General features: G+C 38.5%; 1 protein-coding gene and 1 long non-coding RNA gene across 6 annotated transcripts; one reads left to right on the forward strand and one right to left on the reverse strand.

The window, feature by feature from the left end:
• LOC128261742 (probable G-protein coupled receptor 158) lies at positions 1–26993 on the forward strand. 5 transcript variants are annotated; one of them, XM_052995581.1, is made up of 15 exons: positions 1–295; positions 1903–2317; positions 14681–15699; positions 21198–21437; positions 21498–21556; positions 21997–22116; positions 22191–22271; positions 22331–22679; positions 22890–22958; positions 23017–23418; positions 23788–23982; positions 25043–25224; positions 25964–26075; positions 26457–26477; positions 26796–26993. In XM_052995581.1, exons 3-15 carry the CDS (start codon positions 14857–14859, stop codon positions 26991–26993), a joined length of 2871 nt encoding a protein of 956 aa, XP_052851541.1. In that variant the 5' UTR covers positions 1–295; positions 1903–2317; positions 14681–14856. The 5 variants fall into 5 exon arrangements, with proteins under 5 accessions (XP_052851541.1, XP_052851543.1, XP_052851542.1 ...); XM_052995583.1 differs by having other exon boundaries at positions 2–295; positions 25097–25224; XM_052995582.1 differs by lacking the exon at positions 26457–26477 and having other exon boundaries at positions 2–295.
• On the reverse strand, positions 23307–26897 carry LOC128261744 (uncharacterized). The gene is made up of 3 exons (XR_008268283.1): positions 25950–26897; positions 23731–25256; positions 23307–23440 (listed from the first exon to the last, which is right to left on the reverse strand). It is a non-coding gene; the product is annotated as an uncharacterized LOC128261744 (long non-coding RNA).
• Positions 26994–27163: the final 170 nt, after the last annotated feature.

Genomic DNA, 27163 nt, shown 5'->3' on the forward strand with positions numbered 1-27163 from the left:
AAACACCGGTATCCTCTAAGCGAGGACTCAAAGAAAAAGAACTTTTGGAGAGCGAAAGAACACGAAGAGAGAGCTTTTTCGGAATCAACAACTTAACGCGCGCACTCGCAGCGACAACACAATGGCAAGGATTATGATGTGAAGGTGCTGGCGGAACTCGGAGAATTTACAATTGAGTACAGGACACAAACGCGAACGCACACGCTTCGATTGTGGGCGCTGCCACGGGAAAAAGCCAAGTTGAACCAGTGCCTCCTAACCGACAAAAAATTGAAATAATTGCTTAAACCGAAGAGTATGTGAAAAAATGCTGAAAAGCGCGTGCTTGTGAAATAAGCCAAGGAAAAACGCGAAAAATTCAGGCGTTGCGGGCCGTTTCTTTGCGTATCATGCTCGAAGGGAGCAGCTTTTCCAACATGCGCCACGCATTTTTTGGGTGTTAAATGCTCGTGTATCTGTCGGTTTTTGCGCGCTTAGCTCTGCGGCGGCATTAATACACATAGGCACACACACACACACACACACATAGCCATATACAGGACAAAATCCAGCCAGGATATATGTGTGTGAGACGCCGCTACGTTAGTTTTGCGCGCGTGTTGGTCTACCCCGCTTTTAGTGTGCAAATCGTTTAATTTATGAGCAAAATATATATTTTTATACGCATTTCTCGTGCATTCCAGTTTCGTTTTCGTATTCGTTTCGTTTCGTTTTCTCGTTAATTTGCCGTTCGCCTTTCGAGCCAAATTCGTACTCCTGAATTATCAACAGCGGCAGGAGCAGCAACAACAAGGAGTTCCAAAGTTTCACCTTTCACACACACACACACACACATACAGAGACACTCAAACACACACACACACACACACACAGAGACACATTCGAGGCCACAGGATGTCTTTTTGTGTATCCTAGAGTTATTTTGAAAGCAGCGCGTGTAGCACAGAAGGAAGGAATAAAAGAAAAAAACAGCAGGAGTTGGTGCATGCGAGAGAAGCGAAGGATTCTATTTAACTCGGAAAAAGTTTCACCGCCTTGGACTTTTTATGGCTCTTCTTTCGGCCTCCACTCCTTGGCCTTAATCAACTTTTTTGGACTGCAGCTAAATTGGCCAAATTCCATAATTGGCTAAAAATAAAATATGAGGAGGGAAAAGTTTTTTTTAAAAAGTAACATCATGAAAACAGTTTGAAATGCCCTTACAAAAAGTGTGTTTTTTTTAAATATTAAATTTAAAGCATTCAAATATTTAAACATATTAAAGCAATTCTTAAACAAATTGTGAAGATAAAAGCAGGAACTTTGTTTCCAATTAAAACAAAGAAAAAAACAAATTCTACTCAAATAAATAAATCTTAAATTACTGAGGCTTATGTTAAAAAAAAAAACCTACTTAGGAATTTCATCACAAGATAGTATTTCATCACAATAAGTATTTCAGCTAGGAACTTAGCGATTAAAATAGTTAAGCTTTGGAATTCTCATTATACCGTCTAGAGATTTCGGCATATTTCACCATTACTAGAACTTCTTAGACAAAAAAAATATTTGATTATTTTTCTTTCACTCAAAGGCAATCTCGACTAACTATTTTATTTTTCTTTCGTCCACTTCAAATGTTGTCCTTAAAAGTTTTTGCAAAACTCGAAGAGAAATTGCAATCCTTAAACTTTTGATTGCATACTTTTAGCAGCAGTGCGGCAGTAAAAAATATCCAGATATTGATTGCATGGTTTAACCTCTTGAACGTGCAACATAAACAATAATTTGTTTCTGTCAGCAGGAGAAAGGCATTGTGTACTTGCAAAATGTATAGTTAAAAGATGAGACAAATTGCATTATATTGAATAATAGAAGCGTAAAAGAAGATTTAATATTTATTATTTTAAAATCTCAATACAGTTTTCCTGATTCAACTGACGTCGGCTGGCTAACTACTTGATATCTGTAACAAAAAAGCAAATTTCAATTTAAACAAAATCAATACCCAAAATCAACATACGAAAATATCAAAAGAGTGTGACGCGTAATTTAATTTACCAGCGAACAACTACTACCACAAAAAGCGCTCTGCATAAAAATCCCGCGATAAACCCGCGCCAAATCCGACTGCAACCAACCAAAATACCAAGCGATACAAAGTCAACAACAATTTTTGGAATTAATTTTATTTGATGCGCGCGCTCATAAAAATTTACATAGAAAGCGGCATAAAATAAATACACCCGGCCAGCGAGAACGCGAGCGACGAGAGTGAATTGGTTAACCATGGAAAAGGCGTAACTGGCAACTGCTGACCCAGGCCCTATAACTTTAGGTTAGTATGTCGCCGCTGTCTTACTGACTTTGGACTCCTGGAAGGGGCTATACCATTTGCCCTTGCCTTCGCCTCTGCTTTCTTTTCTTTTAACGATTTCTCGTTTCATTTCGAGCCTCTCTTTTTGTACCCACTACTTGTTGGCTTTTTGGGCATATCGAAGCGAAAGAATCAGATCTATACTTAAGAAGTCAGGCTGAAAAAATTATCATAAAATATAATATTATGCTTTAAATTCTAAAGGCCTTTGCATTTTTAAGAGCTAAGCTGAATAGAATTTAAATACGGGGTATTTAAAATTTGGAAGTGACAACTGCTGCTATGCGTTGCTCACTCGTTTTGTTTATCCTTTGGCCCCGATCAAATAGGCATCATTTGCCTGAAGGCATCTGGAAAAAGGAAGAAAAAAGGTCCGCGACCGCATCAACCGCTCAGCCATCGCATCCGCATCCACATCCTCGTGCACATCCTTATCCGCGTCCCCATCCGCGTCCTCATCCGCGTCCATGCTCGCAGCAGTGACAGCAATTTGAGCGACAGACAGTTGATGACTGTGTTGACAGGAGCGGGGAATCTTCGATATGGAGCCGGGAGGTCGGGCCATCTTGGGCCATCGCTTCCCTATAACCCAGAGTTCTGGGCGATATTAACCCTATTTTTGTCGTAAATTAATTACGAGCAGCAGATGGAGGGAAGTGGGCCGAGCGTCGGGTACGAAAATAGGCACGCACAATTTTTATGAAATTTAATATTGAGCGGTCAAAGCGAAGAGGAAAAGATTGAAGGTCTTTATGGCTTGTGGATGAAGATATAATCTTAATAGTTTGGGTGTATGATACAACATACACTGGCTGTTGTTTATCTCACTATAAATATATGCTTGGACCATAAAATATTCAAAGATAGGAATTTTGTGTTTAATATGTATGCTTTTTAATAAGAACTAATCTCACTATCCCACTAAACTAATTGAGAAATATTTAACACTTCTATTTTTATTGTTAAATAATTGTTTCCTAAATAAAAAATAATTATAAAATTGAAGTCAGACCTTTATATTTATCATAACTCACTAGATTGCTATACCTATATACATATGGTTGATAAAACATATTTTAATGTGAGTAATATTTCAACGACAACCCAAAAGGTTGGTCATTTATTTTATTTTGTTTGTTTTCAATTTGTTGCCCACTTCAGTAGTTGGTTTCTTACGCAGCCCGGTTTTTTTTGCCCACACCCCCATAATTCCAGGCCATATATCATGGGATCCTGCGACTTCCGGTTGTCGCTTTTGGCATTTGCCAGTCCCACAGACTATTTATAGGCTCCGCTCACGCAGACATTGCCACTCCCAATCCTTCACCGCCGCCTCCCACAATGCAAAGAAAATTGAAAAGTAAATTATGTGTATTTTTTTGTATTTTCTTTCCACTCGGACATATGCTGGCTTTATTTGTCGTCGTTTCTGAGGGAATAGGCCAGGACTAGTTCTCGCTCGGCTCCACGTGCAATTCCTTAACTCAACCACACACCTCTTAAACATACGCCCATTTCTTTTACTTTTCCTCCCTCTCGTATGCTTACTCAGAACATACAGGTTAGGTAAAAATTATAGATATTTGGGAATGGAATTTCTATTAATTTATCAGTTGGTTCTATAAGAAGTTGCTAATTTTATATTTGTTAAAAATTCTACATTTAATAAAAATATTATACCTAAAAGCTTTATAAATTTGAAGTCAAAAATCATGATGTTAAAAAAGTACCATTAAAACTGCTATTTTAACTCCTAGATATGGGTTTTAAGCTCATGAGAAGTAATAAATAATCGTTTGATTCCATCTGGTGTTCAGATGTTCAGAAGCTCCAACTAAACTTTGTACATTTCATAATAGCTAGTATTTCAACCGCAGTTGTGGCTGGTATTGTGGGGAATTTATTGAATTTTTATTGGATTTCTGTGCCGGGTTGCGCTGGCTGGCTGCTGTGTGCTCGTTAGGCGTGGCATAATTCATTATGTGGACTCACCAACACCCACAACCATACCGAAGCCCTGGATAAGGAGGAAGTCCACCACCCCCTTTCGTGAGGAGCCTCCACTAATGACGTGCCGCGTGCTTTGCATATTAATGCACAAAACGAGTATGCAGCTCAATTTGCGATTTAAAGAGTCAAGAGTCTGCCACTGGCATCGGTGGATTTAATAATGTTTTTCTTGTGAAATGCAGGGAGGTCCTTTTCAAGGACACGTTCTGTGATTAGCTCAGGACGGAGAGGGATTTCGAAGGGGAAATTATTACGCTGCGAAGATCAAAACCGGATTGCCAGGGCACCGAACTGCCGAGCTCACCGTTTCATATCAAAGCAAAGCAATTTTGGGCAGTCAAATGTGTGCATGGATATGCGAGTGGGATTGTGTATGCTTGTATATACATATTTATATATATATGGAAACCAGCCACCCTGCAATGTTGTCCTTAGCGTTGTATTTTTGGAAAAAGTTTTCAGAACTTGCTCGATTTTAATTAAGGGCATTTGCCTATTAAAATCGAAGAAGCAAGCAAACGCTTATATTTAATGTTTTGCAATCCATTTGTTCCAAATTATACTTTAGATAATTTATTGCGCATTTACTGTTAATTGAAAGTCAAAAATTTTATTTGATAATTTTATTGTTGACTTTAATTTTACTCTATAAATGTTTTCAAAAAGTTAAAGAATAATGTTTTGTTACCGGATCAGTTGAAACAATATTGTAACTTGTATTTAATTTCAACACAACGGGTTTTATAATGCTTTCCAAATTTATACAATAAGCAGCATTTTTATTTGAGTTACCTATGATGATGCCAAGTTGAAAAAGGCTATGTCTTGAAAATTATTTACTTATTTGTAAATTTTTGCTAAGGGAAAATGATTCATGAAATTTAGTTAAATTCTTTTAGAATATTTAAAAGGCATAATCCCAAGTTGAATTCGCAGTGAACTGGTCTAATTGCTGGGCAGCGATCTTCCAGCTCGTTGCTTAACCAAAGCGAAGCTATCTGCAACTTCCCGTTTGCATGCACGAGTATTTACATATCTGCTATACATTGCCATTTCCACTTCCATTCCTATTTCGCTGGCAAACTTTTGCCTTTGGCCAGAACTTTTGCCTAGGCGAAAAGTTGGTCCAAACAGTGGGCCCACTGTCGCCTGGACAAAAGTTGAGGGATGAAACGGGCAATATCGGGCAGTTGCCTTCACATTTCTAAGCAAACGTTTAATATTCACGCTTGAGCGCATTTCCAGCGATGTAGCGAAGGGTGGTATGAAAATGTGTGAACTGTTTGACGCTTATCTATATGCCTTGGCGTTTTGACCAAATTTTATTGCCTGTTTCCAGGCCAAACGCTTCGTTTCTGCTCAAGTGAACCCGGTCGTAATGTTCCGGAGCTGATGTTCAGCTCTTCCGCTTTTCCGATGTTCCGATGTTCCGCTGTTATGCAATTAGCCACCGCCCAAAAGTCCAGGAAGGATGTCCATTCCCGTGATGATGATGCCAAAGCGGTAGTTCATTACTGGCTTCTAGCCATATTAATCATACGCCATGTTGTGCACACAAGCGGCGTTAATTAGGCCCCGGTCTGTTGTCGAGCATTTAAGGCACTTTAAATGCAATTTCGAATTACTTGTGAGAAACGCCGCTTGTTTACATACCCAACAACATTGGCCATCGACCACTTTACCCCTTCGGTTCTCTTCAGTCCACTTCTGTTCTCGGACGTGGCCTGCAATTGCGATTCCTCTTTAGTGTTCGTGCTGCGTTCCTGATTTTCCGTCTGGTCTGGCTTCCAGCTATCATTCAACTTTCATGCGAACATTTGTTTTCCCCATTCCGGCATTTCCTCGATTTTTTCTCTATTTTTTTAAGTGCTGCTCGGTGGCAGCTAAGGCCAGTCAGTCGCTGTCTCATTTTCCATTCCACATGCCACAGTGGTTTAATTTAGCAATTTAGCAATATTTCGGTAGCTATTTCTTAAATATATTTCCCTCAGTTTTAGTTCTCAAAACAATATTAAGTTATATGCCTTTTTATATTGCCGTGCCAAACTAGTACGAAAACTGAAAGTGTTGTTTTAATAAGTGTGTCTAAAAAATTAACTACATACAGTATTAAAGTATAAGTATTAAGGTATAAGTATTAATTCAATTCTAAATAATAAAAAACATTTGTTTCATCTAAAATTAAAGCCCAACTTTATTTTCCATTGTTTTAGAAACCTAAACGTTAGATACAAAATATGTAAGGATTTCTGAGCCACCCCCTGATAGTTAAAAACTAAGTTTTCTCTGTATGAATAAGGGAAAGCTTCACCTTGCTATGGCACCCTCCTCCCCATCGACATTAGTTGTCTTGTTTACAGACACGTTTTATTGACGCCAAGAAGTTCTGCTGGCCTTTTTGCTTAGCCAGTCAGCTAGTCAGTGTGCCAGAGACCAGAACAGTGCCCATCCAGGGTCCGACGAACCATCAACGGAAGTGCTCGTCGCCATTTTTAGTGCACTTCTTGAAAGTGCGCACATTTCCGTTTGGCATCAATGATTCGGACTTCTATTCTCCTCCCTCTGAATCACCCCCAATCTCCTCCCACATTTCATGTCCTTCAAGTCCTTTATGTCCTGTTTTCTTACCCGCTTTGGCCACTGGCTGCTTTGGCTTCTTTTCTGCCGATTTTAATTTTGGTAAAAGTTGTCACATTTGATTTTTGGCAATTGTTCGGTTTTATGTGCGCTAGTCTCCGCCTTATTCTGTTTTTTTATGGCGCTTTTTATATGGTGCCATGTCGCTGTTGCTTTGTTTGGACCCACGGACGGCAGTTGGCTTTATTGTCTTGGCCGCCGATTCATCCGGGTATCTGGGGTCAGAGGGCAGGGAGAATACAGAGTAGAGAAAGGAAATGAAAGCAATGGAATGCCTGTTGCACGCCAAGGAGGGAAATCTTAAAACAAAAGCCGGAGAAAAAGAGATTAGGGGAGCGAAGAAAAGTTGGCTGAAGTCGAAGGATTCATTTCTCTGTCTGGCTGAGTAGGGGAACTAATTAGCCAGAGATTGTAATTTATATGTTGTATGGATTTAGATTTGGTAGCATGTAATAGAGGTTAACGATGCAGGCCGAATGAAAATGTTTGGATAGGTTGAAGTTAAATAGTTTCGTTTATAAACATTAATTAGGTAAAAAGGAAATAGCTAAAGGAATATGTTGGCATAGGTCGGAAAATGTTTAAAAGGATGACAGAAAGATTTCAAAGAAATTGCAAAAGGCAATTACCAAACCTTTCTGAATAAAAACAACAATCTTAATCATTGTCTAACAAGTAATTATATTTTTCCCTTTGGGTATATATTGCGGCAATTAAAATTTTGTAACTTACAAGTATATTTATATGACAATAATCCATGAATTAAGTCATAATAAAAATTAACACAACTGCCTCGAAATTAGTTATCTACCTTAAAGCCAGACTGCACTTTCTGGCTGCCAATAATGCTGTTAAACTGTTACCCCACTTAGCTGAAGCAATCTATAAATTTAATCTACTCAAACAAAACGTAAATGCTTGGCCAACACTTGAAGCTAGTCAAACTTGTTTACCCATTCACCTCCGCAATCTGGGCTGCATTGTCATTGATGTCGGATTATCCGGCCACCCATTGTCCTGCATAATAATGGTCGTTAGAGCTGCTTTAAGAGCCTCTAAGATATTTATGAACTGCAATTTCTTATGCAATTAAATGTGGCCTTTAGTTCGGGCCATAGCCATAGACATCGCTGTCGCCATCGCCATCCACCGCCCACTTGACATTGCCATGGCTACGGCGGCTCAGCCTCAAATGACATCGGTTCGAGAATGGGGAATTTCCCCGTACTTTTCCGGACCCCCTGCCACTCATTTTCCCTGTTCTGTTTGCCGCCTGACTGCACTTTGGATCCACATATTGGATGCATGTTGTACACAGCTACGATCCGTCCGGGAAAATGGCACAGGATGCGGGGACAGGCTGCACAAATAGAATGAATCGAAATAAAATCAAGTGAAATTTGAACTTTTGTGTGAAAAAGCGAAAATGGGAAAAGGCGTTGTTTGTAAATAGCAATCGAAACAGCAATCTGGGCGACACTTTTTCACGCTCTTCCAAGCGAAATAAACAGGAAAATGTATATGCCGACTATGTATTTGATGTGACCAAATTTGAGCACTCCTACCTACTGTACAGTGGAGCTTGGGAATGTATAGCAAGTATACTAATTAATTGAATCTAAGATTTGCTTACATTTCTCGTTGTCCTGCAATGCAATAAGTAAATAGAAATGGTTTCGGCATAAGCTTAAGGAGAGGACACAATATTTGGGCTTAATTTTCACAATAATACTATTATTGTAGACTTATTACATTTCTAAAGTCCTTAAATAATTATAAATTGAAATAAGTAAACAAATATGTGTTAATGAACCATAAATAATAGAAATTTGTATCAAAATATTTTATTTATTTAAGAAATCAACTCCATTTTAACAATTTGGGAATCCCAAAAATTGTAATTTAATTTCATAGGGTCCACTGCCCTCTTCGCCCCCCTTTTCCACGGCTTTTGTGCTACGGCCAACAACAAAGCTAATAAAAAGCTATGGCCTCGAAAAGTTCAATTTTGTTGCTGTATATAAACGTTGAGTGTGCTTGACAATTTTTCACTTCAAGCAACAAATTATGCCGTAGCATAACATTAGGCGCACCCACACACATCCGCAATCACATGGTCCTTCGACATTTTGAAGTGAACCTTAGCCGGCGACCCCGCCCACCCCTTGGCCACCGCCCCTTTTCCTTTCCACGCCTGTGCGTGCCAAGCCGACTCGGTAGCGACTTTATCTAAAAGCGCACTTAGCCCAAGTAGGCCAAGTAGATTACGACCAAGAAGCCGCTTGTCTATGGGGCATATATACTTGTACTTTTATATAAATACCACGAACAGCCGCCCGGGGCATAAATAATGATGAATAATCGCAATTTGAAATATGTTTATCCTCCATATGGATGTTTTTCACTAATTTAAGGCATCATTCATTATTATAAGATGAGCAATTGGATGGGTCGGTTATACCTTTCTGTTCAGCTATAAATTATTTTTGGATATTATTGGCAACATATTAGCTTATTTCTTAAATTCTAAAAATACTTGTTTATTTGGAGAAAAAAGAAACAAATAAAAAAATTATTTTTGTATAGAACGGTTGCGTTTTTAAGTTGACTTAAAATTAATGAATACTAATATTTTAACTTTTTACAAATTTAGTTGCTTTGGTATTTTAAGAAATATGTTTTTGGAATCGCTAGATGTTAACAATGGTTTATATAATGTTGAAATAAAATTCCCATTATACACATTTGTAGTTTAATAAAAAATGAGCAATCAAATCGTTAGATAGCCATCAAACAATATACAAAATCTATTCAAAAATGAGATTCTTAGGTCATGCTTTAATGATACTTGAGTAAATTGTGCATGTAAACACTCTCCCAAAAAATAAAAAAGAAGAAGTGGGCCATGCGGCAGAAGAGCTAAGGAACAACAAAGTGCGGCGCCAGACCCTGAAAAGTGATTAAAATGATTGTTGTACAACAATGTCCGCGTCCTTGTAAGGGTTTTGCAGGCACCCTCCTACTACTCCTCCCACTTTTCCCCCATTGCCAAAAAATAGCGCAGCCATTACAGTGCTGTCTCTTCCTTATAATTTTTTTTATTCCCCTGTCATTAAACAGTGTTTGCTGAGAATTTGAAATTTTACATGAAAATAAAAGAGCACGATTTTTTTGAACTTCTTAATAGTTCATAAAAATTGTATTCTTTAATTAAGGTTTGTGCCCCAAATTTAAGCTAATGCAACAAAATATGTAATAAAATTTAAACAAATGTAACCAGTAACTACAAAAAGGATTATTAAATAAAATCGTTGGTTAGCAAAAGTAACCAAACACAAATTTACATAAATTTAAATTAAATTAAAAATTTATCATTGAAATTTGCAGTGCATGTCAATATTTGCATAACTTAATGTAAGTTAAAAATAAAATTTAAGAAGAAAAATTGGGTCTTATGAATTTTAAAAGTGTATAGCTGAAACGCCAGTGTCCACTGTATTTACATAGAGTATGTATCCATATAAATGGCTGAATTTATCTAGAAAAGCCTAATTGGAAAAGTGTTTTGGGACTGGCACTCGAAGCTTTTAGCCGAAAATGTCCCGACAAAGGCACAAGGGAAGCGATTTCAAGCGATGTTGTCTGATTTTTTGGCTTTTCGGTGTTTTTCTTTTTTTTGGGTTGAAGGTGGGGGTGGTTGGGATGTCCTGTGGGTGGTCCTGTGGATGGAAAGCAGCTTGAGCTGACTTAAGCAAAGCGGTACAGCGATACAATACAATGGAATGCTGCGGGTGCGAGTGCGAGTTCGAGTTCGAGACCGGCGAACAATTTGTCCTCGAGCCTGTCAGTGGCACTCCTTATTATGACTCTCCTTCTTTGCTTGTTGCTCTCTCATTGTTTAATTGTTAACCTTTTGTGTGTGTGTGTGTGGTGTGTTGTTGTGCGGTTTTGTTGCATTGTTTGATTGTTTCACGCCCGAGCTTTGTCCCGCATTCTGTGCGTGTGTGCGAAATAACATTTGTCTAATGAAAAGCGCTCTTGTCTCTGCCCTCCACCGCCTGCCCCTGTCTCGCTCGCACCTCGTCTGGCCGTCTTTTGCTATTTTTAGCTCATTATGTTGCCATGGCCCAAAGGACACTACATCCTTAGACACGCCCTAGGAACTCGGGATTCATCATCACTCAAATGTATGAGCTGACATGTAGTGGTTTTCTTATTATGTCTTTTGTTTTACAACATAATCCCCGAAAATTTCAATGCATTGTTTGTCTTGCTAGGAAAAGCTAATCTTTATTGCTATGTTATTATTACTATATGATGCTGATCTGAGTCGACTTCATTCTTCAAGCATTATTAGTTTTATTTGATTATAGTTTTAAATTTTATTATTCCAAATCTGCCATTTCAAATTTGCTAAGTCCCGAAAACTTAAACAACTTTATTGTTTAAGCCAATAATAATTAATTTTAATCCTCTTATGGTTGGCTTTCTCTCTTTTTACCTTTCCATGTTCTCCCACAAATTACAAAGGCAGTTTCGACACAAAATAGGGTTTTGATTGCTCTGCAAACAGAAAAAACATAATTGCCAGAAAATATAAATATTCAACAGCTGGGAAATGATAAAATATCGCTCGGTTGTTTGCCCATAAAATTTGCATACCGAAGTTGTCAGAATAGTAAAGATAAATATATAGAGGCTGACAGCAAACTCAGCAAATCCAATTTGGGATTGAAATGTGGCCCACCTGCCAACGACTAGTTATTTGTGATGTTTGATTTCTGCTACAGTCCCAAAAGCAAAGTCAAGATAGTTGGCCAATTGGGTTGTAACTGCAAACATGCAACGAGCAGGTGACAGGAAGTGGAACATGAACACGACACGGCAGCCAGAAGACCCGAAATCTGGTTAATTGAAATACAGAATGGCCCACAGGGACATTCGCCGGGACTCGGATTCAGATACAGATACATATACACCCATTCAGAGATGTGAACATTCTCGCATCCTTACCGCATTAGCTGCAGTTGAGTGAGTGTCAAGGTGAGGTCAGGTGAACCCAGCCAGGCAGAAAACAGGCAGCAAAAACAGGGCAAAACTGGAAAAAAACTTGGCATTGCTGCAGTTTAGTACCTGTCCACACTAAAAGTAATATATATAGCTCTAAAAACATTATTTATTCTGTGATACTCGAAGGTTATACCAAGAGGTCTACTAAAACAAAGGAATAAAACACAAAATATTTGATTATTATACTTTAAACATTTTAACCCTTTTCATCCCAATCGATAAGTTTAACGACCTAAATAGTTACAAATAAATTATTTATTAAGTGCTAAAACTTGAAAAATTAATTTAAATAATTTGTATTAGATTTCAATGTGTCTATTTTCTCAAAATAATTAATATTTAAATCTCAGTTATTTTTTTTCTGCCTGTAAGTTACTCAATTGGACAGCCTAGCTTAGATGTTTAGAGAAGTCATTAACATTTGTTTCACAACCGATAAATGGAGTTTAGTACATTACACTATAAAGCATTTTCCTTATACCGATTTGTTGGTTAGCTAGTCTAGAGCAAAATGAATAAGTTATATTCGCTAAATAGAACCATTCAAAATATGTAAATCAAGAAATTTTGCCTTAAATGGACCTAAGAGAATATATTTTTTTCCGTTCGTCCTTAGTCTTCCCTTGGCTGCTGGCATCTGGCCAAATCACGTAATCACAACTTGTTTATGGCGCATGTGCCAACTATTCCCGACTTTCACCTTTGTCGCGTCCCTCCAAAACCGGACCCATCTCCGAAAAAGAGACTCACCACCTACCTACCTGCAGTTTCAGCCATGAAAATTAATTTCAATTAGCGGAAATTGTTTTACACCTGTTTGCCCTCCAGCGCATAGCACACAGAAGTCGTCCAAAACCGTTTGGCCAATTTGCGGCCTGTCATCGCGAATTGACGGGCACGGGCTAATGCCGCACTACATATCCCCTCCACTATCAGGGCAAATTCATAAATCAGAATTGCAAATTGGCAAGGGCAGCAGCAGCGGGAGCGAAGCGATTGAAGAAAAAAAAACACAAAATTATAGCATACCGCCGGGCGACACTTGAGTGCAGCAAAAGGCAAATGCCACGCCCAGCCCCTTGGGAACTCGTAACTAAGCTAAGCAAATTCCATTTTTGCACTGGTTTCATCGTTTTGTGGGAGTGGCGGAATGTGGAACAAAATTGCACACAAGTTTGTCTGAGCTGAGCAATTTAAAACGATTTAATTGCAGCTTCATGCTGCACAGCGTGATGGCCGTCCCCATAAACCATAAATTGTGCTTCAGTTTTTCCATACACACAATGTTTTGATAAAATAGTAGTCAGCTGCAACTGAATTTTATTAAATGAAAGCCATAATTATGTCTAAGCTCTCAGTTATTTATTGGATTTTAAATATTTTTAGTATTGACAATCAAATTTTATTGCAGACAGTGAAGTGAATTCACATTTCAAATAATTGTGTTTTAGTTTGATAAAATAGTAGTCAGCTGCAACTGAATTTTATTAAATGAAATCGTAATTATGTCTAAGCTTATAGTTATTTATTGGATTTTAATTATTTTTAGTTGGACAATTAAATTTAATTGCAGAGAGGAAATGAACTCATGTTTCAAATTAGTTGCATTACCAAAATTAAACAAGAAAGGTTATTTAGCTTTTTTCAATCATTTATTTAACCTTTGCAGAGTTTATTTTTGATAAATTTGTGCAAAGAGGAATATTAATTAAATAAAAAGAGCATTAATAAATTACACATTGTATTAATGGATTTTAACGGAAACAAGTACAATATAACGTACAACTGCTGCTAATCAATCATTCTTTTCTGTAGTATAATCTTAAATATATTTCTAACAACTACAAAAATAAAGAAATTAAGAAGTAAAGTATTTCAAAGTTTACTACCTCTCACTGGATTGTCGTGCATTTCGGAAATCCACTTTTAGCGGACGTTTGTCAATTAATTTCCAATTGGTGCGGCTATAAAAATTGTCATTTGGTGGGGGCCTTGTGCAAATGCCAGTGTGGGTTTTGCGTTCGAGCTCCTGATTTTGGTCGCTGGTCAAGAGTTTGGCTGTGGGCATTTTATTTGGTGCTGTGGCAATCAGCATAAATTTGTTAAGCAAATGCAGTCAAAATTAATTGAACATGCATGCGCAATATGTAACCGCCAATATTTAAAGAGTAATTGAAACGGTCATGGCAATCGTTTACAGTCAATTTAATTGGGTTTACTTTGTAATTCGAAATTTTTGCCTAGTTTTATTTTTGTTTATTTGATTTTTCAATGGTATAAATTTTGAGTTTCCTTTTTATACATATATGGTCTTGCGATTGAAGTCACAAAGATCGATCTTCTCTCCTCTTTTACTGGGTAATATACAAAAGTATATATATGATAGACACATATACATATATATAGTATATTTCACTTTAAATTAAGCTGAGTAAATTTAAGACTAACTTCCGAATGAGATAAATTTACACTCTTATATGGGGTATGTAAAGTTGCATTGTTCTTTCATAGTTTAAGGCAAAGCCATGTCATATTCAACAAACTTTTAATTTATTTTCCGACTAAGCCGCAGCTAAACAAAAGCAAAAACTTTTCTAATTCTTGCAGATGAGCGCGTTACTGTGCCACAATTTCGGTTTACACCTGTCGAAGCTGCCACTCCCACGAGAAACTTTTTCTACCGCAACAAAAATAACAAAAACCACAACAAGAAAAACAAATACAAATACAAAAACAAAAATCAAAACAAAAACAAAAACAAAACGAGCAACAACATCAGTGATATGGAACTGTGCATAGCAACAAAGTCAAAAACGGAAATCGCTCAGAGTTCAATGCAGCAAAGCAACTACTATCAAAAGAAATGCCACCAAAATCAAACAAATACTCAAGTACAGAGCACTCAGCAAAGCAATTGCAGCAGCCACAGAGATCGAGACCACCTGACAAAGCAGCAACAAAACCAACGAACAAATAGTGCAACAGCAACATCATCAAATTTTAAGAGCAACATCAGCAGCAGCAGCAGCAGCAGCAACATAATCAGCAGTAGCAACATTAATAGAAAAGCCAGCAAAAACAGCAGAAAACCCAGTAGGAGCACACAATTAAACACACTCTATTCGCTGCTGGTGCTTTTGATAGTCGGCCTTGCCACCGTCAGCGCCTCCCCCAGCCTGCCACATCCCTCCCCCTTCTCCCTTTCACGCGAGAGCAGGCGCGATGCTCTTTTGGCCTACTACAAGCGCGCCCACCTGCAACCAAGTAGCGATGCCTCCGGCGACGCCTCCCTGGGGCACAAGTACCAGTACCAGCAGCAGAACCTGCACCTGCACCAGCCCCAGTACGAGTATCAGTATCACCTGCACCACGATGCAACCGGCCTTGACTTTGACGAGCTAACGCCCACCGTCAGCGTTGTGTCCGTCCTCAGTCGGGCGGAGCGTTTTCGGTTGCGTAAGCGGAGTGCCACCCCCACAACGCCAGCAACTGTGGCGGCCACGGCGGCAACATCGCCAGTTGCCGCTGCAACATCGCCACCTGCCGCAGCAGCACCATCCAGTGAAGCCAAAAAAACGGAGGAGAAGTGCGAGCCCAAAGTATTGGAAGCGCTACCCGACGAGCCGGTAAGTAGTCAATATAATACAAACTACTTTATTGCATCATATTATAGCTATCAATCAATTATCTCTTAGTATTTTTTTAGCCACTGCTCATTTATTAATTTTAGTAGAATGTTATTAATACTATTTGCAAATGTACTAGCAAATATTTTATAAATAATTTAATGTTAAATATTCCAAAATAAATAAGTCTAGAAAAAATTTTTTTTTACAGTTTTTGGAAGACCAAGTTAGTTTATACTTAAGTAAGCATATATAATCAGTTTTATGTTACTAAAATGATACTTAGTGGGTTCAAGTTAAAAAGAAAGAAACGTTTTCTAGGATATAGACTTTTTATTTTGTCTTAAACAAATCAATAGAAACTTAATTAATTTTTATTTATTTTATATTGTGATTTATTGCATAATTTTAAAAGAAAACATGCTTGGTTCAAGGTCAAATAAAGGTAAAGTTGTGCATAATTTAAATAACTTAGGTACTTTTCCAACCCCTTCAATTAAGTGGGATTTTCCGACTGTGCCGCTAGTTCGAAAATTGTACACATTTTGTTTGACTTTGGAACTGCTCAAGTATGCCACCTTATAATTTGCTAACTAAGAGGATGGGTAAAAGTTTCAACTTTGCACTTAGTCACGAGGACTACTTAGATCAAAAGCAATTCCAAAGAGCAGCAGCAGAAATAAGCAAGCGTACAATTTAGTGCCTGAACTTTTAAAGCAATCAAAGAAATGCAAACGTTAACTCAACGGATTGGAGGGGGATTCACCTTCCGGCAGCCTTCATAACTTTTGACATTTGGACATTTGTGTGAACGAGTGCAGCCTGCACTTCGCATCGATCCAAGCCAGAGACAATTAACGACAATTTACGAAATTGCCAACGCTGCACTGGCGAATAATCAATAAAATTGCTGAGATAGCAACCCATATAATGTGTCCGGGGTGCTCCTTCATTTTCGGTATCCTCTGCTTTTTCCTGCTGACACAAATCTCTGCGCAAATCTGTGCTTCTTTTCCGTTTTTACCTCCTCCGCACCTTGTTGATTGTCGGAAAAAATATTACGCATACGCCACGGTTGACGCAAGTAGAAAGTGGGTGGAAAGTTTTTTCCTTTTTAGGGGCGTTCCTTAACACAGAAACCGCGGGGTTTTGGAAAGAGTTGACAGCAGCTCATATGTGGTGCCTCCATCTCCTCGCCTAGTTCCTTTACTTTATGATTCTGCCTCTTGTACGAGTTAATTAAGAAATGCTAATGAAGTGAGCAGAGCATACACCGTTGAACCATAAGATCACTGGAAAAACTGTAGGTTTTGAGTGGAATTTAAATGTATTTTATTCATAGATTGCCCGATTTTTATCATTATCAGATGAATTTATATATATATATCTTAATAAATATACTTTGCTTTATAGTGGCATTTCTAAAATTCAGTTTGTTTTAATTTCTTAAATCTTTTGAGATTACTAATAATTGAAAAGATAATTTCAAATGTTCATTTAACTCTAAATAAAGTACAAAAGTTTTCAAAAATACAAATTTCAAAAGCAAAAAAGGTTTATATTATTTAGACTCTTAGTATTTGATGTTAAATTTATATGACATACCAGCTAAACAAAAATCTTAAAAGGCTATTGTTTTAAGAAAGTTTTACTTGATAAACAAACACCTTTATCAACATATATCACATCAGCTTCTCACTGTGTAAACGTTCTATAGATCTGTATAAACCTCACACTTCCCAAAAGATGGAATTAATTGAAAAAGTTAACATATCTTTCCGTGTGTGCATCACAATATTTTAATTGAATTTGCATGACAATTGCAGCCCAAGACTTTAAGTCAGGCCTCGTAGGCAGGGTATTCTCCCACCGTCTGCTTGCCATCCCTTTCCTTGGGATGCTATTTTTAGTCCGGTTAGCGAATCGAGTATAAATATTCAATGAGTCGACCGGCGGTGTAAACAGAGTCCAATACATGACGCGCACGAATCGATTACCCGACTAAGTTTCCTCTGACGCAATCGGGACCTTGGTGTAATTAGAAGACAAACAATGAGCCGAGGGCGGGGAAAACCACAGCAGCTGGAAAGCAGGAAAAAAGAATGTGTAGCATCCTCGGAGCGATTTGAATCTCGAGTGTGGCCAGATAAAATAATAATAAATAAATGTGGTGCACAGCAACAGCGGCTGACAGCTGCCAACTTGGGCATTATCCTGGCCATTGTGTCTGTTCCCCCCGCATCCTGGCACAACCTGGCCCCCCTTCGTCCCGTCTCGCTCCCTCTCTCGTCCCGCCTCACTCCCTCTCTCAAGCCCTGCGGTCAACGGCGAGCGCCTTGTCGAATGCTGTTGTTGCTGTTGCTGCTCATGTTGCTGCTGATGTTGCTGTTGCTGTTGCTGTTGCTGCTGCCATGTTGCTGTTGTTCGTTTTCGCTTCCAGCTGGAGTGTGTCCGCCCTGTCTTTTTTCGCTTCGCTTTTTCTGCGTGTGCGTGTTGCTTTGCTAACAATGCTGAAGCTGCAAAGTTATTAATAATTGTTTTATATATTTTCTTTTTTGTTTGTGATGCTGGACACGCGTATTGCTGCTTTAAAACCAATGTTGCCCACTTTAAGCCCGTATTTAAAGTTGTCAGTTTTGTAATACCTTTAATGGGCTTATTTTATGATCCGCATTTCTGGTTGGGAAAGGAAACACTGATAAATATATTTTTTAAATGCTTTAGGGTCTTGTACGGTATGTTTAAAATGTTGTAAACAATTTAAAAACTTAAGGAAAAATATTGTTTTATAAACAATATCTACTCTACAATATTTTAAACATTTCATTAAAATTTATAATTGATTTATTAGTTTTTTGTCATCAATATTGAAATAAGTTTCACGAATCAGCTTAATTAGCTCATTTGAAATCTCAATACAGTTATTTAAAAATTAAAAAATGGAAAAGAGCAAGCAATTAGTATAATCTTTTATTACTGCACAATTAATATGTGTTCGTTTGGATTAATTGACAATTTTTCTGTTCACCAAGCAACCAATTACGTTACAAACTGATTTGGTTAACATTAAAGCTGCCAGCTCTGCGTTTATTGTTTATGCAGACATAAATTTAAAAACCATTGCCACTCAACAGAAGCATTTATGTTAATCCGATATATAAAGCACACACACACACACACACACACTGGGAACTTCCGCAGCAATCAGCTTATGTCATTCGCCTTGTCGTCCTGAATAATGTAATGAATGCAGGCGGGTACAGTGAAGCCTGGCAGTAATCGCCGGAGTGTGCCAGTGTGCGTTCAGGATTTTCCGAGTGTCAACAGCAGTTGAGCCAAAGACAGATACAAAAAAGGAAAAATAAACCAAAAGGAAAGGAAAGCACTGCCTGACATATTTTATTCATTAAGCACAGAACATAGAAAATAAAAGGAAATACATGCAAATGACAATGAGGAAGCATACAGTTACGCCATGTAAATATTTTTATGGTCATAAGTAGGAATTTTGTACATGCCAATGCCGGAAAATGCAGATGGAAATGCGGCAAAGGCGGGAGTGGACATTAAAAAGCCAGCAAAACGCGCTTTACTGATTTCATTTGGCCGTATGTGTATGTGTATGTGTATGTGTATGTGTATGTGTATGTGTATGTGTATGTGTATGTGTATGTGTATGTGTATGTGTATGTGTATGTGTATGTGTATGTGTATGTGTTTATGTGTGTGTCTTGGCCAGGCTCTTGGCATAGTTGCTCACACACCCACACACACTCACATACACACTCGTCCTGGCCATGTTGGCATAAGTATGCATGTTTTATTGCACACACACTCGGTGGGTTTTTTGTGGCTGCTGCCGCTATTTACAAGTGTTTTACACATACATTTATACCCTAAATAAAGGGCGCGAGCGTAAGGATATATGTGTGATTGCAGCCATTTTGTAAAGAAAATGAAAGGATCCTGAAAGAAAAAGAAATTTTATCTGCTTATTTCTAAATTGAGAAAAATATAAAGTGAAAATTATGAAATTCTTAAATAAACAAACTGCAATTGAATAAAATAATGAATTATTCTTCGAGAAAGCCATTAGCTATTATTTTTATGAAAACTTAACCTGGTTAACTTTGCTTATTTCTAAATTTCGAAAACTACAAAACCTTAATTATAAAGTTTAAAAATTAAACAAGATGTTGGCATTATTTTATCATAATATGTAAAGTCATGAGCCCTTTTTTTATTTTTAAATGCGCTAGAAAAAAATATCCATTGAGCAAATAACTGTTGAATTTTTTGTTTTTCTACTTAGCAAATAACTGTTGTTATTGTTTTGTTATGGCCAAAATAGGTAAAGGTAGTTGAAACTTAATACTATTCAAATTTGATAAAAGCTAACTAAGCTCAAACATGCGTGCCAATATTCCCATTATTTGGCCATGCTTTTAGACGAGATGTGAGTGTATATCCAAGGTTTATGATTATGGTCACACCGGATATTTACGAGTGTTTAGAACGCTCCATCATAGCTTTATTTGGTAGTGGGCTCCGTTCTCATGCGATTTCTCCTGGAACCTTACACTGATTGCTTTTACCTCGATATGTTCATTTAGGTGGTATATTTGCATACACATATGCAAAAGAAAGCAACAAAAAACAAGCACATACACTGGCGAGCATCCACAAACATTTGTATATTGCTGTTGCTTGTTGGCAATTTATTTGGTCGCTCATCACCAGGAGCCCTGCTAATGGGAAATATTTGTTTTAAAAGCCAAAAGTGCCGGCCCAACTACATGACTCACCCGCCCGCAGACAACATGACCCGCGCCCCTCTGTTCGGTTCAGCCTGTGGTTACTTTTGTTTCCCAAAGCCATAATGATGTCATCAAAGTTTCCCCTCCCTTGCCAACCTGCCTTTTGTGCGTAGATCTCGAGAGCTTCTTGTAACGTGTAAATTATGTACAAACATTTGGTCGGTTAAGAGCTGAACAAACTTGGATTAAAAACATTTCTCCAGTCGCACAGCCTGGGGAGGGCATTAAATCCTATTATTTCCCAGTCGGAACCAAACTTTTTGTACTCCTTGGCAAAAGGTGTTGTCGAGAAACGTGTCCTGTGCGCCAGGTTAATAATTAATGGTCCCAAGTCAAGGGAAATGTCCATGCCGAATGCCAGCCTGGTCGCTTAAATCACGAGGCTGCCGATGCGTATACGTAATTTTTCGGAATACCAAATTTTGATTCACAAATCACACGATTTCCACAGGCTTAGGGGTCAATTGAATTACTTACTAATTAATTAATTATTAATTCAATTTATTTGAGGTATATGTTTATTTTATGTTTTATATAGTTTAGTTCTTTGAAATACTTTATTTTTAGCCAATGAATTTCCAAACATTTTATTTATTTGACATATCCTAAAGTAAGCATAAAAATGATTAACTTATGATTTGAAAGAAATTAATTATAAACGGTTTTTTATGAATTTTGCAGTTTTACGACTATACAGACATCGCCGAGGATGCCGCACGCCAGTTCATTGAATTTTTATCGAGTAAATTCCCAAATGCCAACACGCCGATTACCATCGATGAGCCGACACGTGCGGAGGTGAGTCGCCGGGCCAATGGCATCGCCAGCTATGCCCTCAACGAGGACGACAATCTCCTGGCATTCGCCATCGCAGCGCCCAGCATTCACACGGTGGTCGTTAAATTCAGGGATAACGTTACGGTACGCACTCGCTAATCAGCGATAATGGATGCACGTTAATCGCTGTTTTACTTATTGCAGATACCACCGGATCAGGTGCACAACAAGGCATATTTGGGTTCCTACTGGCGGGAGTTGGGGTAAGTCTGCGTTGGAAATTTGTGTTTCCTATAGAACTTTTTACGAATTTAATTTCCTTTGACACCCAAAAATCTATTTCGTGAAATAATTATCATTTACATGCTTTATTTTATTTTAGACAAGCTAGTTTAAAATAATTAGGAATCCTTTTATGGCAATGCATTAATATTATCGTTTAAGTTAGGTTTATTTTCTGAAATCAACGTATTTTAACTATATAACAGCATTTAACATATAAAATCAGGATAATAAAGCCTCTAAAATTAAACAGCCAATTTAAATCAACAAGCTGTTGCTTTAGAACTTACTTAAAAGATATCCATCGCTTAATTTAAATAGTTCCCATGCATATCACCACACATACACACTGTACTCATATGCATAAGCCAAATTGCGCTTGGAAAGTTGCCCATAAATGTTTTGTTTTGCCGTTTTACAGTGCGGCCTGGAACAGCACGGATGGCACTCAGGAGTGGGGGGCACCGTTTCGCGACTGCAACCTGTTGACGCGCCGCTGGCTCTGGCCATTTCGCATATCCTTCAGCGAGCACAGGATCAAGTGAGTCAAATCAAATCGAATTGATGTTTGAACGGATGGGGGAACAACTTGTAATTTATGGTAAACATTTATAGAGTTGTGGCGGCTGCCTTTATTGCCGCCGACGAGGATGTGTGCAACGATGGCCTGGAGGAAGTTTTCGGTCGTCGACATGGGTGAGTTATTTGCAAAAGTTTATCTGTTTATCTGCAAAATATAATATTATCCCTTTCAGTTGCGATCGGAATACGACTTTCTGCCTGCTCACCGAGAACAAACCCGCCGCCACCAGGGATGTGTACACCTGTTTGTGCCGCGAATCCTACTACCTGCCCAACTCCACGCTCCAGGGATTCCGAGGCGATCGCGTGGAGCTGTCCGAGGGATACGACAACTACTCCTGCATCCCGTGTCCCGGCGGATGCTCGAACTGTGACAACAACGGCGTCTGCCTCACCTTTCAGGAGGAGGAGGTGCTCAATGTGGACGCCTGCCTGCGCCTCCTGGTGGCCATCGTCCTGGGCGCCTGCATCCTGTGCTGTGTCGTCCTCGGGGTGATTGTCTTCCGGCAGAGAAAGTGCAAGGTATATTTAAATTTATAACCTATCAAAGCTAAATCAAATTGCAATAACTGTATGAACCATACATTTTACAATTCATACATTTATTACAAACTCTATGAGTTTTGCGGGCATTTTAAAAATTTATCTATTCTAATTTGTAATTTTTAAATTTTAAAAGTTTTTAGTAGTAAAAAAAAAATGTACTAATTACAAATATGATGATATTTTCAGGCCATAGCCTCGGGCATGTGGACAGTGCTGGAAACGATACTGCTGGGCATTGTTTTACTTTATGCATCCGTGAGTGGTTCCCTTAGTGTTCCTTCCAACTTTTGCCAAATAACTTATTCCCTTTCAGGTTGCCGTCCATTTCTTTCCCGCCTCCACCGAACGATGTCTGCTGGAGCCGTGGCTCCGCGAGCTGGGCTTCATCACCTGCTACGGGGCCATCATCCTGAAGCTGTACCGCCATTTGGTGGACTTTCGCACCCGCAAGGCGCATCGCTGGGTGCTGCGCGACGTGGATCTGCTCAAGTACCTGGGCACCATGGTCTTCGCCGTCATCTGCTACATGGCCGCCTTCACGGCCTCGTCGCTGGACCTCCTGGAAAGCGCCCAGCTGGAGAGTCTCAGGGAGGCGGACACGAACACCTGCCACCCGCTCAAGTGGGAGCTGGTCACGCAGACCAGCGAGATGCTCATCCTGTGCTTCGGGCTGCACCTGTCCATCGCCAGTCGGAATGCCAACACCCAGTTCCGGGTAAGATTTACTTCTTTACAAGCTTAAATATAGAAAATTTGATCTATATAAGTCTAGGAACAATGGCTTGTAAAAGTAAAAAAATGTATATATTTTAATCAATCTGGTTTCTTTTTTTTGTATTTTCTTTAATATTTGCCTTTATTAAAAAAATTCACTTAACATTCTAGGGCTGATTAATCCACAATATAATGATTTCTTTTTTAAGATTTTATTCCTATTTTTTGATTCTGTATATTTTCTAAATTTTTTCAATTAAAGAGTAAGCAAAAGGCTAATTACTGTTTTTTGTTAAATAAAAAGCAAACTCACTGTAAGCAAACGGCATTAAAATGAATTAACCGACTATTTCCTTTCGCCCCCGCACAGGAACGGCAATTTCTGGTGACCGCCCTGACGCTGGAGTTCCTGGTCTCGTCCAGCTTCTACTTTCTGCGCTTTGTCTACCTGCCGGAAATGAGTCCCAGCGCCATTCTGCTGGCCCTCTTCATCCGCTCCCAGCTGACGAACAGCTTCGCCTTGGGTCTGATATTTGTGCCAAAGCTGTGGTATCAGCACAAGCAGGTAACCGACATTAGTTCGCAGCATTTTAATTTACTTATTTTCCTTTGATTTCCTTGGTTTTGAGTGCGCTCTTTAGTTGAACACATTGTGATTTAGTTGGGAGCCGTTGAGTCCTAGACGGGCTTTAAATATATATGCTTAGAGTATTCATTACCGTTCACTTTGTGCTGTCTGTCGGTGGCGTGGACGTCATAATTGTCATCGAAATCCGTATTTGGTATTCACATTGGTTGAGGAAACGATTTTTGTTAATAACTAGCCACTACAATTAAAAAACTATAAAAGGGGAAACCCAACCAAAAGCTTTTTTGCTTTTGCTAAAATAATTGAATTTTTCAGTTGGTTATAGTTATTTTTAGTTACTGTTCTGGTTTCATCGAGAAAATTAACATAATTTTAGAATTAAGCTAACATTGAATTGAAACTTTAGTCAAGCTATGAAGTTGCTGCAAGTGTGTCTCGTTTTGTCTCCGAATGCTAGTCTGTTTTTAGCTCCTATTCTTTATGCTTGAAACTATTACACTTTAACTTAACTAGCACGCTATTTTATTTGCAAGGTTTGCATTGTTTTTTGCATGATTTTTCCAACACAACATCAACTATAAAAACAAATGACAAAAATCGGTTTCCTACAAAATCCAAAATATGCATACCAAGAGAAATCCAATCTAGTGTTTCCAAAATTCTCCTCACTGCAACTATCTCTGTCTTTGTGTCTCTCAACCGAATAATCTTTAACTGAAATTCTCTGTCTAAGTAGTTTTCTTATAGCTAACGTCCATCTTTTTCAACGTTTGAGTTTCTTTTTTGATTATTTTGTTTAACTTTTCATTTCCAGCACAAAAACAGACATACTCACAACCAATAAGCACCAGCCATTCCACATACATAAATATACATAAATACATGACCTCCAGCACAGGACTATTCTATTCTATTCTGTTCTGTTTTCGCTCTCTTTTACCCTGAGTTCCATTTCCATTTCCGTTTCCGTTCTCCATTTTCCGTTTTACTTCCTGAGTGTGGTTTGCGGTGTTTGTTGCATCTTCATAGCTTGCAGGTTCGTTCGCTAGCGTATGATCTATCAATACGTTTACCTGTGGATGCTTTCAAGGGTACGTCGCACGACGCCGGCCAGCGGCTGGGCGGAGGATATGCCGGGCTCTGTCTGGGCGATCCGGACATCGGGGAGCTGACCATATCCGAAATGAGTCCCGAGGACATACGCGCCGAACTTAAAAGGTACGTATGAAGAGATCATAAGTTCCGGGAGCCTTTACATGCTTGCAAATAAGATTTTAGTTAGGAATTTACATAGCCATTTAGAATAAATCACTGGGAATCTTAAGTGAATTCGTTGGTGACTAAGAAACTTTGAAATAAAGTGATAGTATCAATTTGTTATTCATACGTTGACAAACAAAAATAATTTTTAGCAATAAATAATTTAAAATTATATAAACATAGGGATAACTGTCCCGCTTTTGTACAATCATTCGAACTTATCAAAAATATAAGCTATTGAGACCAATTGATAAGAAATTTCTTCAAAAAGAGTATAATTATATACCATTACTGAAGGTTTCACAACTGAATAGTCTCCATATATATATATATATAAGTATTTATAATTATCATTATTGAACTTAAATAGTTACATTAAACCGAACGTATGGTTAAAAACCTTTAAAATATTTTATTTTATAGAAACAAGATCCAAAATATAATTTTTTAGGTAAATGATAACCTTATCAAATTAAAAACTGCAATATTTGTATCACTAAAGGAACACTATAATTTTTATGTGTCACTTAAGCGGTTTATAAAATTGTAACAGGATTGATTATATTGAAATTGCCTTAGGTAATGTTTTTTTTTAAGTTTGAGTCAAAATAAGATTGCATCGTGGTTTTGCAAGGGCACTCGGTATTCTGTTTCTTGTTTTTCCCACACTTGTATATATTTACCTTGATGATTGCAGACTGTACACTCAACTGGAGATTATGAAAAACAAGACTCTGAGGCAGGACAATCCGCACATCAGTAAGCGACGTGGCGGACGGAAGGCGGGTCACCGTCGCTTCTCCCTGCAGGTGAGTCGCGGTCACCTCATCCGGTGTAGCAGTGTGGTCAGTCCACCAGCCATAGTGCTCACTGTACATGACATCACCGAAGCCATTTTGGGGGACCGGGCTGTAGGACTCTGTTTCTCAGATCGACATAGCTGTATTTCTTCAAACCGAAACCAAACCTTATGCTGCCCATCCCGAGCTCCCTAGATCTTTCTCTATCCAGTCTCTCTTTCCGCTTCCGTTTCCGGCTATCTATTTCTATTGCTCACCCAATGTGAATTGTTTGCCACTAATATTAATACATCTATAAATATCATTGTTTTTGTCATGGCTATGTACAATATAATCGAATCCCACCACAACCAAACCAAACAAAACATTAACCACCAATGTTGAATGTAGAAAAAGGGCAGCAAGGATAAGGTAAGAACTGACGGCCGCATACTAGAATTCCTAAAATCTAACCCCTATAAATAATATCTGTGTTGTGACTGTAAACTAAACTCTAAAAGATACTAAAAGAACTTCTCGCACGTTTGTCTATAAACTTAGACACAAGTCCCCCGATAAAAACCCAAAAACCAAACCCAATTTGTGTGTCTGCGTGTGTGCATGTGTCCGTCCATAGATAGCACTTCATGTCTAATCCAAAACAGATTGCACACGAAACATATACAAATAACTAGAGTTTCTTGGATGATAGAGAGTAAAAGGTAACTAAGGTGTATCCCAATTTCACAGGCTCTTAGTGCCAAACACCGCAGCAACAAGCATCACCAGGACATCGAGATCACCGAGGCGGAACCTTCCCGAACGCCCGAGGACTCCGTTTGCAGTGCCGAAGGACCCACGGACACCTATGCGGAAATATCGGGCGTGTCCCACTCAATGCTCTCCCACTCGATGGTCTCCCACTCCGTTGTCTCGCACTCAAAGTAGGGAACCCAGACTAAGGCGTTCCAATCGCAGGATCATCAAGGATAGTGTGTATATAAGTATTAAACAGTACGATACATGTTGTTATGTAGATAATATGTATATGTATGTGAGAAATAGTTATTATATAGCGCAACAACACAAACAATAAAAGAATTACTTTAATTTCGAAA

Source organism: Drosophila gunungcola, unplaced genomic scaffold (assembly GCF_025200985.1).
Source record: "Drosophila gunungcola strain Sukarami unplaced genomic scaffold, Dgunungcola_SK_2 000001F, whole genome shotgun sequence".
In the NCBI taxonomy this organism is placed as follows: domain Eukaryota; kingdom Metazoa; phylum Arthropoda; class Insecta; order Diptera; family Drosophilidae; genus Drosophila; species Drosophila gunungcola.